Here is a 13,357-nt window from a genome sequence, read left to right as displayed (position 1 = left end):
CCAGCTCTTTCGGAGATTACTCGGAACGAACGCGGACTTGCTGAGAGACAGACAGACAATAAATCGTACACAAAATATAATTTATTTATCAAAATGACATACAGACACTCAAATTTTATTAATTGTATATTGATTGACTGTGGAGACCAACTTATATTAGACAGGAGTAAATGTTACAGAATAGTAGAAAAAAAATTAAAAAAAAAATCGTACAGCAAATCTTATTACTTGCAATAACTAGAATCGGTTTTAAAATATATCAGGTCGTTATCAACTATTCGTGTGAGTCCGTCACTAACCGCAGGATAAATTGTGCGTCAACCAGTGAACGCAACTGCCCTTGATAAATAGGTTCATTGAACAGTAGAGCTATTATTTTTACTATTTACCTTTTTTACGCAAAACTTAACTTGGCGAAAACTTACATTTCGCACGTACGAAATGTAATTATTGCGTTTTTATGTTTGATTTTTTTTAACAAATCTTATTTCAGTTATGGCAATTCTTTTTTGAAATATAATTATTTATATTGGCACTTTATTGATAATTTTTCAAATAGGTACCACAATTTTTCTCAGAGCTCTTTATTTACACTTCAGTCGTTATTTTCATAGAATTAAAAGCTAAGACGATTCAATGACGAATATAGTGACATTTATTAAACTAGAGGTTAAGGTTTTTCTACTGATAACCCGAGTTTGTTTTGAATCAATAGCGTTCGTAATAAATGTACAATTGTGTGTTATTAACCCTAATGTACTAAAAACAACAACAATCAACTGTCTATGGGCCTTCTAGTAAATACTCAAGAAGGGCGGTATAAAGAGCAACCGTAACTGACATGCATGTATGTGTATTTGTATGAGTGTGGAAAGTTGTGTCAGGACCATGCCAACTTGAATTCCGTTGTTTTTTCTACCACTGGGTTACAAGCATGATGTTATGTTGTTTTAGCATGAAAAAAACCACAGAAAAAATAAAGTTTTATAGCTAAATAATAGGTAGATAGTATTTGAGTTAATATACGGCTTCTCTGCAACATTCCAACAAGATTAAACGAGACGTCAAGGAACCATTAATACTTTTTAAGTTCATACCTCAGTTTTATGAACTATTAATATCTATTCCCACTGAATTCTAGACCGATATCGACATGTATGGTTTTAATTGAGAAATTATTATTTACAAAATATGTAAAAAAAACATTACATTCGAGGCTTGGTTTTTAAGCTCAATCAATGGCATGAGCAAATTTAACCGTTTTCAGAGAAAAACAACTTATAACAATATTTTGATCGAACTCGAAATTGGAACGAGGACAAGCTATTTTATGCCTAAATATCACAAGTATGTAAAATTTGTTATGAAACATCAAATATTGTATACATCAACATCCGCAAAAATATCAAGAGTTAATAGATAAGGACTTTGTAGAGGCTCGAAAAAGACTTTTCATAACAACAGTAGAACCTAGGAAGACACCACCACACTTTTGTCTACTACCAGCTTTGAAAAAGTTATGACAAGTTCTATGACATACTGAGATGCTGCGTAGAATGTAGCATCATCAAAGGAATAGTTGTGTCACCTGACAGTCGTGCTGATCGTGGTAGGAGCTGACGAGCTGGCTGACGTACTCCCAGACCTCGCCAGGCGCGGTCCAGGCGGCGGAGTTGGCCTCGTGACGCATCATGCCATCACTGTCTCGTGGACCCCGACGACACCGAAACACCGCACTGAGCACTGCACTAGGAACTCGCGCGCACAGCTAAACCCGCACTGGTCACCTCGATCTTCTATTTATATTGTTTTATCCTTCACCAACTAGGTCGCGGTCCACATACAACGGCCTAACTATAACCAAACATGTTTGTAAACATTCACTAAATATCTGATATGGTTACAATTTTCCAATAAAGTTATTCATTGATAGAGACTCATTACAATTTTAATGTATTGACTTAATTTAATAATTTAGACGAAAACAAAATCTTTTTATTACTTGTAGACACAGACACACTATGATGGATGTGCAAATTCAAATTCGAAATCATCGAATCAAACACGATAACGAATGCATAGAACACTCCAAAATATGCACTGACACAGAATAATCACCATCGTAACGAGCGTCGATAACGCGCGACCTTGAATCGCTTAAAGACTGATAAGAGAAAATTCGGCAACCGCACACACCGGCATTCCCGCCACACTATTTATGTTTCGATATCAGCAACTAACTGCAGAGTACACTCAGTACGATGCGATCACTTTTAATTTTGTCACTAACTGGCATATTAATTTAAATTCATTAACAATCTATTGAAACAAACTGTCGCTAATTGACGATCGCGTCAATAAATCGAGCGAGAAAGTACCGAGCCCGGAGGTACGAGTACGCGCGCGCGCCTCGCCGTGGGCACGCTAATGGCCGGCGCGTCGTGTTCGCGTCGTACTCGCGGCCCCCACCACTACTTACGCCGTGCACGCTATCAAACCAGTTCTACGTGAAAAATTTCAATTGCACGGGTGACGACCGGCCGCGCTTTCCTTACACCCTCCCCGCTCGGAAAAAGCGCAGCGCCCCCGGGGCGGCGGAAATGCACCGCCGCACGCGACCCGAGCGCACCCACTGACTTAATTAAATGCACGACCACCTCCGCACACCTACACCGTCCCACTTCTACCGAAAAAAGGGTATTAACAAACGTAATTATTACTTAAAATATTTACCATTAAAATGAAAACTTTTGCCGGACTAAGATCCTACAAAGCGACGAGGAATTACAGTACAGTACACATTAATTTGACCTTAACTATTAACCAATTTACTCGTGTCTTCAAATTAAACTCGATCGGACAGAAAAACTTGTAGTACCCATTAGACATGGAGGTATTTTCTTCTTTGCTAAGAAATGAACCCTAATTATTTTTATCATTCTTAACATCAAGGAAGGTTATTTATTACTAATAGTTCGTGATCATGGTTTAACAATCTATGAGGCTGATTCTAACATAGCTTAATATAGATAGAATGTCTACTCAAGTTTCGAAGGAGTTAGTGTAGATAGTCGTAATATTTGCAAAATAAACAAGTAATGGCAACCAAACAAGTTCAGTAACGACAGTATCAATAAAAAATTACCGAGAAATGGGCTCGAAACGGCATCAAAGAGATTTTCAATGAACATTTTCTGAGAAAACTGATTCCAATTGGAATATGAATTTAACAAATTCGTAATTCTTAGTCTATGTATTTATTACTATCATATTATGTATCGATGTGTTGAAAAAGTTTATTATTTGAGCCAGTTTCAATTGATCTAAATACACAGCTTGTAAGTATTTTAGTGTGTGGGTTGAGTAAAAATAGCAAGCAAATCTGGGACGCGATACTCTGGCCACTATTCCATTAACACTACTAGCCAAAACTCTCCTTTGACCGTTTGTAACAAAACTATTCTAATCAATACTCTTATTATCGTTTCAATGATAATCCATACATTTCTAATGATCCATATTTTGTTTATAAATTGAAAAATAAACGTAGGGTAAAAGCCGGATAGTTGCCACACTTTTTAAAAATCTCCTTTAAAAAATTTGTACCAATACATTTTTTATTCAAAGTGTATTTTCCAACATAGTTCATTAATCTTCTAACATACCCTAACTATAAAAAAATTATAAATATTATAAATTTTAAGTAAATCCACTTTAATATGACCTCTAAAAAAGAGGATAGTTGCCAACTATAGCGGATACTAGCCTAACGTTAAAAATGGTTGGGGGGATACTTGCCCAATGTGAGGATAGATGCCCGTCTGTTTTTATTTTCAAATAAAAATGAACTTATGTTAATTTAAATAATCAGTTTTTATTATTAAACACAATTTTTTATAAAATATTATTTAAAGTTCAATTATAATTATAGAATTATAACAATAATTGACTCCAAAATAGTAAATAAGTGTCCAAAATAAAAATGTAATGTTATTATTTATTTCGGTTCGCAACAATGGTAATTGTTTCTCCTTTTTCACCGGAAGTAAGTGATTTCACTGTTCTAGTACCTTTCTTGTCCAATACCTTACCTGGTTTATTGTTGAGTTGGACACCACTTTCATCCATATTAAAAATTCAATCCGGCTTATCTAGCAAATCGTTATCAGTTAAGACGGTTATGAGCAGATCAAAAAATTTGGCTAATTCGGCTCTGCTTAGACCCTTCGCTCTTTGAATTGATAAGCCCTCAGCTTGCCTCACACCTATTTCGGCATTTTGCTGTTGAGTATTTATTTTATTTTAGATAAACTATGGTAAAATCAAATAAAAAATCACCAAGAAAAAAACAGTAAAGGCAAATGAAAAAAATGAGTAAGAAAAAAATCTGTTTTTGCTTGTTAACAATGTATAGTTAGATAGTTGCCGCAGGGCAACAATCCGCAAAAGTCAGTAGGGCAACTATCCGATTTGATACGGATACTTGCCCTTTTTATTTACGAAATATATAAAACATATTTAACAATAAAACCTAATAAACAGTGCAATTTAAACTCTAATGAACTCAAAGAAATTTATTTTTGACTGAAATCGCAATCAGTTATAAAAATATTTAACAGAGATTACTTACCAATATAATTCTGGCGCTCGTCAATGTATCGCCGCGGAAGATGTTTTCTCACACGGACAAAACACATACCCCTATTTCAACGGCTTATGCGGCACTAAGGCCTGCGAGGGGGACGCTTTTAATTATGATCAAAAAGAAACACAGTCAATACGTCTAACATAGAGCATTTGAAACTGAGGCATGTATCCGTCCGAGGCAACTATCCGGCTTTTACCCTATAGTGGAAAAATCCTCGATGAGCGTAGAAATAGGGCTTCTGTTTAGATTATAATTAGTCTTTAAATTATAAAAAGTACCATGCGTAGAAATAGGGCTTTTGTTTAGATTATAATTAGTCCTTAAATTATAGAAAGTACCACTAAGAAGCGAAAATAACCAAAAAAATCTATTTGCATTGTATCTGTAACCAAAGCGAGGGTGTGTTTACATTAATGTTAAGCGTTATATAATGTCCGTGGTCGTAACAACTAAAACTGTAAACAAAACAACAATTGTATACAATTATAATAGAGCCGCGCATCTGCATTGGTAGTGTGTTCATCGCGTGGCTGCACACGTGATCGCGTATAAAACAATTTGTCCTTATGAAATATATTGGATAATCTATTATTCATTAATGTTTGTTATACATAGTAATCTTACTAATATTATAAATGCAAATGTTTAGACGGATGTTTGTTTGAAGCTATCTCCAGAACAGATCAACGAATCTTGATGAATTTTAGCACAGATTTAGAACATAGTCTTTAAGAACACATAGGCTACTTATTAAGTCTTTTTTAATTCCGCGTGTACGGAGTCGCGGGCGACAACTAATATGGTATAAAAATAATGTTAAATTGTGATTTTATTACATATTTTAATAGTCAATTAACAATGATTACGGATCACATTCAACTTTTTAGTGTCTCTTCGACGGTAATGGAAAGAATTGACTTTATTTTTTAAAAGCAAATATCTAAATTAAAAGTGCGACATTCATGATATTATATTATACAGTTACAAACCATTTAATTAGACATAAAAAAATTAAACAACTCAGTAGCAGATCTGTGTAAAACTTAATATGCCACAAATATTTAAATCTTAAAAGCATGTAAAAAAACTAGATTAAGCTAAGTATGTGAAGGGGAAATAATCCACACCCTTTGTTATAAACATACCCAAGTTGTTACACAAGAAAAAATTTAATGCAGACTAAATAAAACTCAGCATTATTTAAATTATTATAATACACACAATAACAAGTCCCTGCCCAAGAAGGGTATCAACTTAAGGGTGGACGCTTAAACAAACGAACTTTTGTTAACAAATAACGTGTTACGAACTAGCTAACAATTCATTTGTGGCAACAAGTTTTATTTAATCATTACCGTGGGTTTCCACTGTCTAAACACCTGTACAAAGACATTGTTATGTCATTTTTTTGATGTACATCTATAGGATCACTTGTAAACCGAATTGTTGGTGTGGCGACGCTTGGCGTGGCGACGGGTTGCCACGCTATACTAAGGTATATATACCGAACCCGGCCTGAATCCACCACAATACGACGCTTTCCGTCCTGTCTCCGGGGACTTTCCACAGGATGAAGGAACCATAAAGGTTCAGCATGTAATCCCGATAATTGAACTGATCGGAACCTCGAACCTTTTGAATCGTTGCTTTGCATATATATTACGCTACTAGAAAAACTTCAATATCGTGTTTTAGAACTTAAATCAAATTGATGTGAAACATCTATAGGCTCACTTGTAAACCGAATTGTTGGCGTGGCGACTGGTCACCACGCTATACTGAGGTATATATATATATATATATATATATATATATATATATATATATATATATATTTATTTATTTTGAAAATATTACCTTTTATGCATATTACTTGTACACACACGATGTTTCACATCTGCCAGGCGTCCCATGACGGATCACATTTTTTTTCAAATGGCATATGATTAATTCAAAAATTATTTTGCTAAAAACTGAGTACTCAACTACGTCATAACATATGTAGTACGTAGATACTTAGCTATTCCGTCTTCAATACCTTATTTCCGCTTCACAAAAAAAAAATAACGCGTAAAAAGCCAACCCCTTGTAAACCGTGTTATAAATATAGCAATACAAGAGTTTAGGGGAAATTTTAAAACGTAGTTTATATGACTCATGCCTATGAATGTTGTGAAAACACTTTTATTTATCTTACTAATATTATAATTGGGAAATTTTGGATGGATGGATGTTTGAAGGTATCTCCAGAATGGCTGCATGGATCTCGTTGAAATTTATTATAGATGTAGAACATAGTCTGGCAGAACACATAAGCTACTAAATAAGATTTTTGAATTCCACGCAGACGGAGTCGCGGGCGACAGCTAGTAGTTCTATATTCATGTATCATTTTGTTTAAGTAAATATACTGCCCTCACTAGAAATAAACCTATAAGGGAAATCAAACATTTTAGTGGCTCAAAACAGCACAAAAGTGGCTGCGCAGAACACAATTTTAACATAAAATGATCCCAGAAAAGCACACTGCACAGCTCACTATTCGATTTGACTCATCAAGAACTAGAGTATTCTTCTTCCAAAAATGATCTCATGCACCAGTTTACTTTGATAAAATTTATTAAAACCTACATATAAACTAATAAAGCTTTTGGTTTACAGTTTAGTAGTTTAAATGAGGCTAGTTTTATTTTAGCTCGGCTTTGTGTGATACAGTAGAATCCATTTACTATGATTTTACTTTTATTGACCAGGCACTAATTATGAAGTAATCACACAGCAATTATTTAATAAATTATGGCAGATTATATAGTGACTGATCCATGATTTCTAACACCTTCAGCAAAGTGAAGTCAAACATATTTGTTATTTCCCTTCAATGAGCTATAAATGGACATTATAAATGGATTCCACTGTAACTTGATACCACTACAGACACATTCGTTCCAAAGCTTTATTTACATATATATACATAACATCACCTTACTAGCTAGCTGTCCAGTTCCAACTGATTGACATATTATCCGCCTATCATCGGACATGCGCAGTTAGCCTGCGCAGTGGGGAAACGCCACATAATACTCAAACATAAATCTAAAATGGCCTTTGATTGCTCGTGGCTTCAAGTAGTCAAAGGCTAGTTAAATACAAAAACAAACAAAGCTGTTTGTCACAAACATAGTCATCACAGGATCAAAGAATATTTGTTTGGTACATAATTCGGAAGCTCGCACAAAAGCGAATATTAAAGCATTCCTATATAAGCTTTGTCCATGGAGTGTGCATTTCATTTTCTTAACTTTAAGATTTATAATTTCTATTCACAATAACATAAAAACTTACCTTAGTCCTTTGTCTCTGCCCTCGTTTTGCTGTATTATCTTGAGTGGAATCTTCACTTTTAGTCTTTTTCACATTACTACTGGTCTTGAATGCACTTGATTTGTCCTTGGCATCTTTTTTGGATGCAACATCTTTATCATCACTTGAATTTTTATGTCCATCACTGTCACTCTTAACACCAGAGTTCCTACCACTTTTTACACTCTTTTGAGGTGAGCACTTTACTGGTAATGTTTTTTTGACCGCTTTAAGCGGCAAATCATCCTCACTGGACGAATCACTAGAGCATTTGCTACATACTTCTGAACTCGAACTTGTATCGGATAATTGAGATTTTTTCTTTTTGACATTATCTTTTTCCTTCGCATTGTTGGTTTTTGACTCTTCCTCGGACTTCTTCTTCCCCAAAGGTCGTAAAGTCTTTTTGGGTGAAACTTTCCGAGGTGGAATGGCGGCTATTTTGAGTTTTAATCCAGTGTCACAGGATGTGACTGAAAAATGTGGTTTACGCGTAGAGCCTTGTTTTGTACCGGTACATTCCCAATCACTTCCAGACGAGTCACTAGAGCTGCTGTTCTGTAAACAAAAATCAAAACCTAATTTAAAAAAAAAAAAAACAGAAACAGATTAAAAACACTGTGAACTATACACGAGTTACTAATATATTGTGTTGTAGCATTACACATTATGTTGTAGCTACTTATATACAACATAATGTATAATGTATTTTTTTTAATTGTAAGGTTGATATGAATCCATTGCAATAATTTGATAAATTCACTAAAATTGTTTCATTGTATTGATACAAAACTAACTTATTAACACCACTATATTATTCTGCCTTTAATACATAAACATAGTAATAGAATTTAAAATATTAAATAACAGTTATACATCATCAGCTCACTATACATCCCCACCGTGGCTCGGAGCTTAAGCTAATTTAGGGTTAACTAAGCCATACTGAACCACACTGGCCCAGTGCAGGTTGATTCACACAGATCTTTGAATTTCTTCACAATGTTTTCCTTCACCGTAAGAAAATCAGATAAATGTACATATGTAAATTGAGTATCGAAAAACACTTTGGTACATAGTGGAATTCAAACCCAGGACCTGTAGATTGCAAGTCAAGTGCTTAAACACTGAGCCACTTATGCTCTAAAGCAGGGATCCCCAAACTATTTTGGACAGGTGACCCCCTTTTCCAAAATGAACTGTTTCTACAGACATCTATGGCCAAATTGTCTACTTTTAAGATCAATTATTATTATTATTTTTAATTCTGACTTAGGTCAATAGAAGAAGACAGGGTGAAAATTAGCAATGCTTTAAGATATCTAGCCCTTTGGGAACCCCTGCTCTAAAGTAATTATTTGCATATAATTACACCCCTTCTTACATTATATTTATCCAATTAAAACCAATATAAATATAATTTAAGCATTGAAATTTAATAGTCAAACATGAACAAGAGCATCCATTTCATCTCTTAGAAGTTCACTACATTCAATGAGACCAAAAAGTCTGACTTATTTTGTTTTAACAACCATTTACACCCACTGATGAATGGAAAAGACACCTCATCAAAAACATAAAATAAAAACAGTTGATGTTTTTGTGGGTAAGTACCTTTCAGTTCTCATTAGTTTAGTAATAATCCTCAGGTCATTTGCTCACAGGTAAATCTTAATATTATAAACATTTCAATAGTACATAAATCTTTTTCAGTTTAGGATTAATTATCATCTGTATGTTTGATAAATTTTTTCCTAAATATTACAAAATATTTTGTTGTTATCTAATAAGGATATGAATGTCAAGTGTATTGTTTCGAAATGTTAGTCCAAAATTTCTTTTTACTAATCTTCTATTTTTGATAATCCTTTGCTTTGTATTGAATTAAGGTTGTAAGATAGATATGTTGTAACACCATTCAAATGTAACAAAACATACTAACCTCCGAATCACTGTTTGAATCAGTACCACCACTTGAGTCATGAGTTTTTGGCACTTCTGTGCCCATTTCTGGAACAATTATAATATAATAAGTTTGAATATAATTTCGTGTTTCACTTGTACAATTAATACTTAATATTAGCATACATATGATTTATAGCAAAATAATGATTAAAATAGGCGCAAAGAAAGGTAATTACAAATAAATATGCGAAATACTCACTTTGTTGATTGGTCAAGATGTTTCCAATAGTATAGTTGTAAACTTCGTCATTTCAACCATTACTTAATAGTTTTTAAGTTAAACAACCGTTCTGAAAAAGATAATCCGTTTAGTTATTACTATTACGCAAATACGCAGTGTTTTTTTTTATGTTTTAGAGTAGCGTTTTCTCCTCAGACCAATTTGTCGAATGACAGATCTGACGACACTCGAAAGACCAGTTTTATTTCATGATGTCGCTTCCAACTGAGTTCAGATTTAAAGCATAAAAATTTACAATTAAGTAGGAATACAGATAAACTCCTTAGCTTGTAATGAAAAACAATAGGTTTAACGGTTTTTAGAACGTTGGCGCCAAATAGGTGCATACGTTTACATTACCGACGAAACAAATAACGAAATATACACACAGTTTATATTCGTTATTTCGCTAATGATTAGCATAAAAATACTGAGTACTAACCGCTTCAAGATATCCCTTTTTCACAAAATATTAACAGATTACATTAGAAACACTTTTTCATTGCCTTACATAGCACGGCCTCCATGTTTACAAATCTTTCGCATAAAATCTACGATCCTACGTAAAATAAGTACGAGCAGGAGAAAGCCAAGTGAATTTGCAGCTTATTCATTTACCCTTACGAGAAATTCAAGTGTAAGAAGGAGACTTATATCATAATAATAGCTCAAAATTGCAGCGCAAAATGGCGTCATTGGGGTACCATAAATTGCTTGCAATGTTTATAGCATGAGCTCTGCATCTAAGGAACGTTATACATTATAATATCTAATTAGAAGCCAATTTTCTAACAATACATATCTTGTCTGATAAAACAGTTTTGACAATACAATTAAAAAAGAACAAACAAAAACAAAGCAATGGCAATATACGTTCTTCACATGTGACTCCATCTGTTTTTATCAAAGTACAACTTTAGAACCATTACATCATCTATATCCTCATATTTTTAAACTATACTATACTAATAATTATGATTAAAAGTAAAATTATAAATTAACGGTTCCCTCTTGTTATCCACGACGGTATTTTTTATTAACAGTTCTTTACCTGTTGACCACCATGCACTTCTCTATTTCATCCGACTTAGCGTTGAACAAAAAATGATAACATTTTTGTACATATATTGTACTCCAAGTTCTTTATGTACCATTAAATTATTTTTATGTGTTTAAATTTTGGTCCTTTTCTATACAATCATTAATTTTAATGCTTGCGAATACTGCCATTGCTTTTTGTCCATTTGCTCTTTGGAACCACATGTTTCGTTTCATTAATTTATTTTTTACACTATGTTTGCGTTTGGCATTGGCATTTGCACTTGCAGTCACTATATTTTGATTTTCTTGAATTTTACACTAATTTATCACGAACTTTACTCACAATTGGCAATAAAGTTTGTTTATGTGCTAGAAAAAAAAAAATGCTTAATTAAGTATGGAAGAGTTTCAGGCATGGGAAGACTTATCGAATATACCAGCGGATCCTCCGGTGATGCGCGATCTATGTGTTAATTGCAGGTAAAAGTAGTACAAAATATAGTTTTGTCATATATTTTAATTAAAAAAAAAATAGTCCGACTGAGCAAACTTGAAGCTTAGATACAGTGTTACAATTTTGAAGTTAAGCAGAGGTAGTATTAACATCACATTCTGTACTATCCGGCTCAGTAGGGGCATAAAACCTATATGTAATGATAATAAATGAATTTAATTTTTTAAAAAACAGTCAAATTTAAGCCTCTCATTCTCTAATGTGATTGTGTTAAAAAGAGTAAACTATATAATTATTAAATTTTAATAAAATACAATACAAATAGTAATAATAACAATAAACACGGGAAAGGAAAATAGAGATTTTTGATTGTTTATTCTAAATTATTGTTTGAATTAATTAAATCTATAATTTTCACTAAGAACAATGTAATTTCACATAAGGGAAGTCCTTTGCTCCTTAAATACACTTTTCACTAGTTTAGGAGCCAAGGCAACATTGAATATTGTAAACTTAGTGTGCAATAATAAAGATTTTCATTTTCATTTTCATTTCATTTTCATTTCACATTGTTTCAAATCAAATTTCAGAAGGCCAATGGTGGTTTGTTGGTGTTCAGCTCTACCCCCTCAAAGGTTAAATCCACGGAGCAATGTGATACTTCTCCAACATCCCGCTGAAGAGAAGAGATGTTTGCGCACAGCCCCAATGTTACAATTAGGGTTAGCAGAAAACAAGTGCCTTATTTATAAAGGAAAAAAATTTCCACAACCTAAACATGAAAATTTACAAAATATTCTCAATCAACCAAACACCTTACTATTATATCCAAGTGCAAGTGCAGTTGATATAAAACATTTTAAATGTGAAAATGACTATTACAATATTATTCTAATAGACAGTACATGGCCGCAAGCAAAAGCCATATATGCATCTAGTCCACTTCTACACAAAATAAAACAAGTCAAACTTGTAACAAATAACAGTAGTAGTTATATTATTAGAACACAACCGACAGAAGGTTGCCTTAGCACTTTGGAGACAGCAGCAGAAGCTTTGTCACAATTAGAAAACAATTCCATATATAGTGAACAACTAATACAACCTTTACACATGCTCTGTAAGTACCAATTGGAAAATGGTGCTGTGACCCATCAATCTAAAGAGTATTTAATCAAGACTAAAACCTATCCTAAGTTAATTGGCAAGAGATTGTCTAAATTACTTAAGTCTACTAATCAATGTACACTTGAATAAGTTTAGCATTTTTTTATGTTAAGCTGTGACATAAAAATGTAATACATAAAATATTTTATGTACATATGTAAAAAACGTATTCTAATGTATTTAATATTTTATTAAATAATTTTGTTACAACCAAATATAAGTTTAATTTTTAACCCCAATCAAGACTACATTTTGTCACCATCAAATTAAAAATCTTTATTGTTGAGATTAGTAATTTCTTGTTGTTTATGATTAGTGTTTGGAATTACAAACTTTAAACAAGTCAGAGATTCATTAAGTTCAACAGCTTTTACTTAAAAATAGCTTTAGTTGGAAAATATTTAGATCTATTGAGAAACTGTTTAATTAGATTGAACCATATCTGATGCTGGGTGTAAAACACCTTAAATTAATGATTTTCAAAAACACGTCAAGGTGGACA

At 33.1% G+C, this 13,357-nt stretch overlaps 2 protein-coding genes across 2 annotated transcripts in view; one reads left to right on the top strand and one right to left on the bottom strand.

Moving 5' to 3' along the window:
- Positions 1-11,076, bottom strand: part of LOC106716351 — a 50,696-nt gene extending 39,620 nt beyond the window's left edge. The window contains exons 1-4 of the mRNA XM_045683001.1: positions 10,636-11,076; positions 10,173-10,263; positions 9,951-10,018; positions 7,991-8,566 (exon numbers count right to left, since the gene is read on the bottom strand). Coding sequence (XP_045538957.1) covers positions 7,991-8,566; positions 9,951-10,016 — 642 coding nt within the window. The 5' untranslated portion in view covers positions 10,017-10,018; positions 10,173-10,263; positions 10,636-11,076. The remainder of the gene's footprint in view (positions 1-7,990; positions 8,567-9,950; positions 10,019-10,172; positions 10,264-10,635) is intronic.
- Positions 11,077-11,494: 418 nt separating this feature from the next.
- LOC106716374 (tRNA-uridine aminocarboxypropyltransferase 2) lies at positions 11,495-12,978 on the top strand. Its single transcript, XM_014509884.2, has 2 exons — positions 11,495-11,714; positions 12,279-12,978. Exons 1-2 carry the CDS (start codon positions 11,632-11,634, stop codon positions 12,943-12,945), a joined length of 750 nt encoding a protein of 249 aa, XP_014365370.2. The 5' UTR covers positions 11,495-11,631; the 3' UTR covers positions 12,946-12,978.
- Positions 12,979-13,357: the final 379 nt, after the last annotated feature.

This window comes from Papilio machaon, chromosome 20 (genome assembly GCF_912999745.1).
Source record: "Papilio machaon chromosome 20, ilPapMach1.1, whole genome shotgun sequence".
Classification (NCBI taxonomy): Eukaryota; Metazoa; Arthropoda; class Insecta; order Lepidoptera; family Papilionidae; genus Papilio; species Papilio machaon.
This window is presented reverse-complemented; position numbering and strand designations above follow the sequence as displayed.

Coding starts and splice junctions, on each gene's coding strand:
- LOC106716374 (XM_014509884.2), top strand. CDS start 11,632: ATGGAAGAGTTTCAGGCATGGGAAGACTTATCGAATATACCAGCGGAT. Junction 11,715..12,278: donor GATCTATGTGTTAATTGCAG/GTAAAAGTAGTA, acceptor ATCAAATTTCAG/AAGGCCAATGGTGGTTTGTT.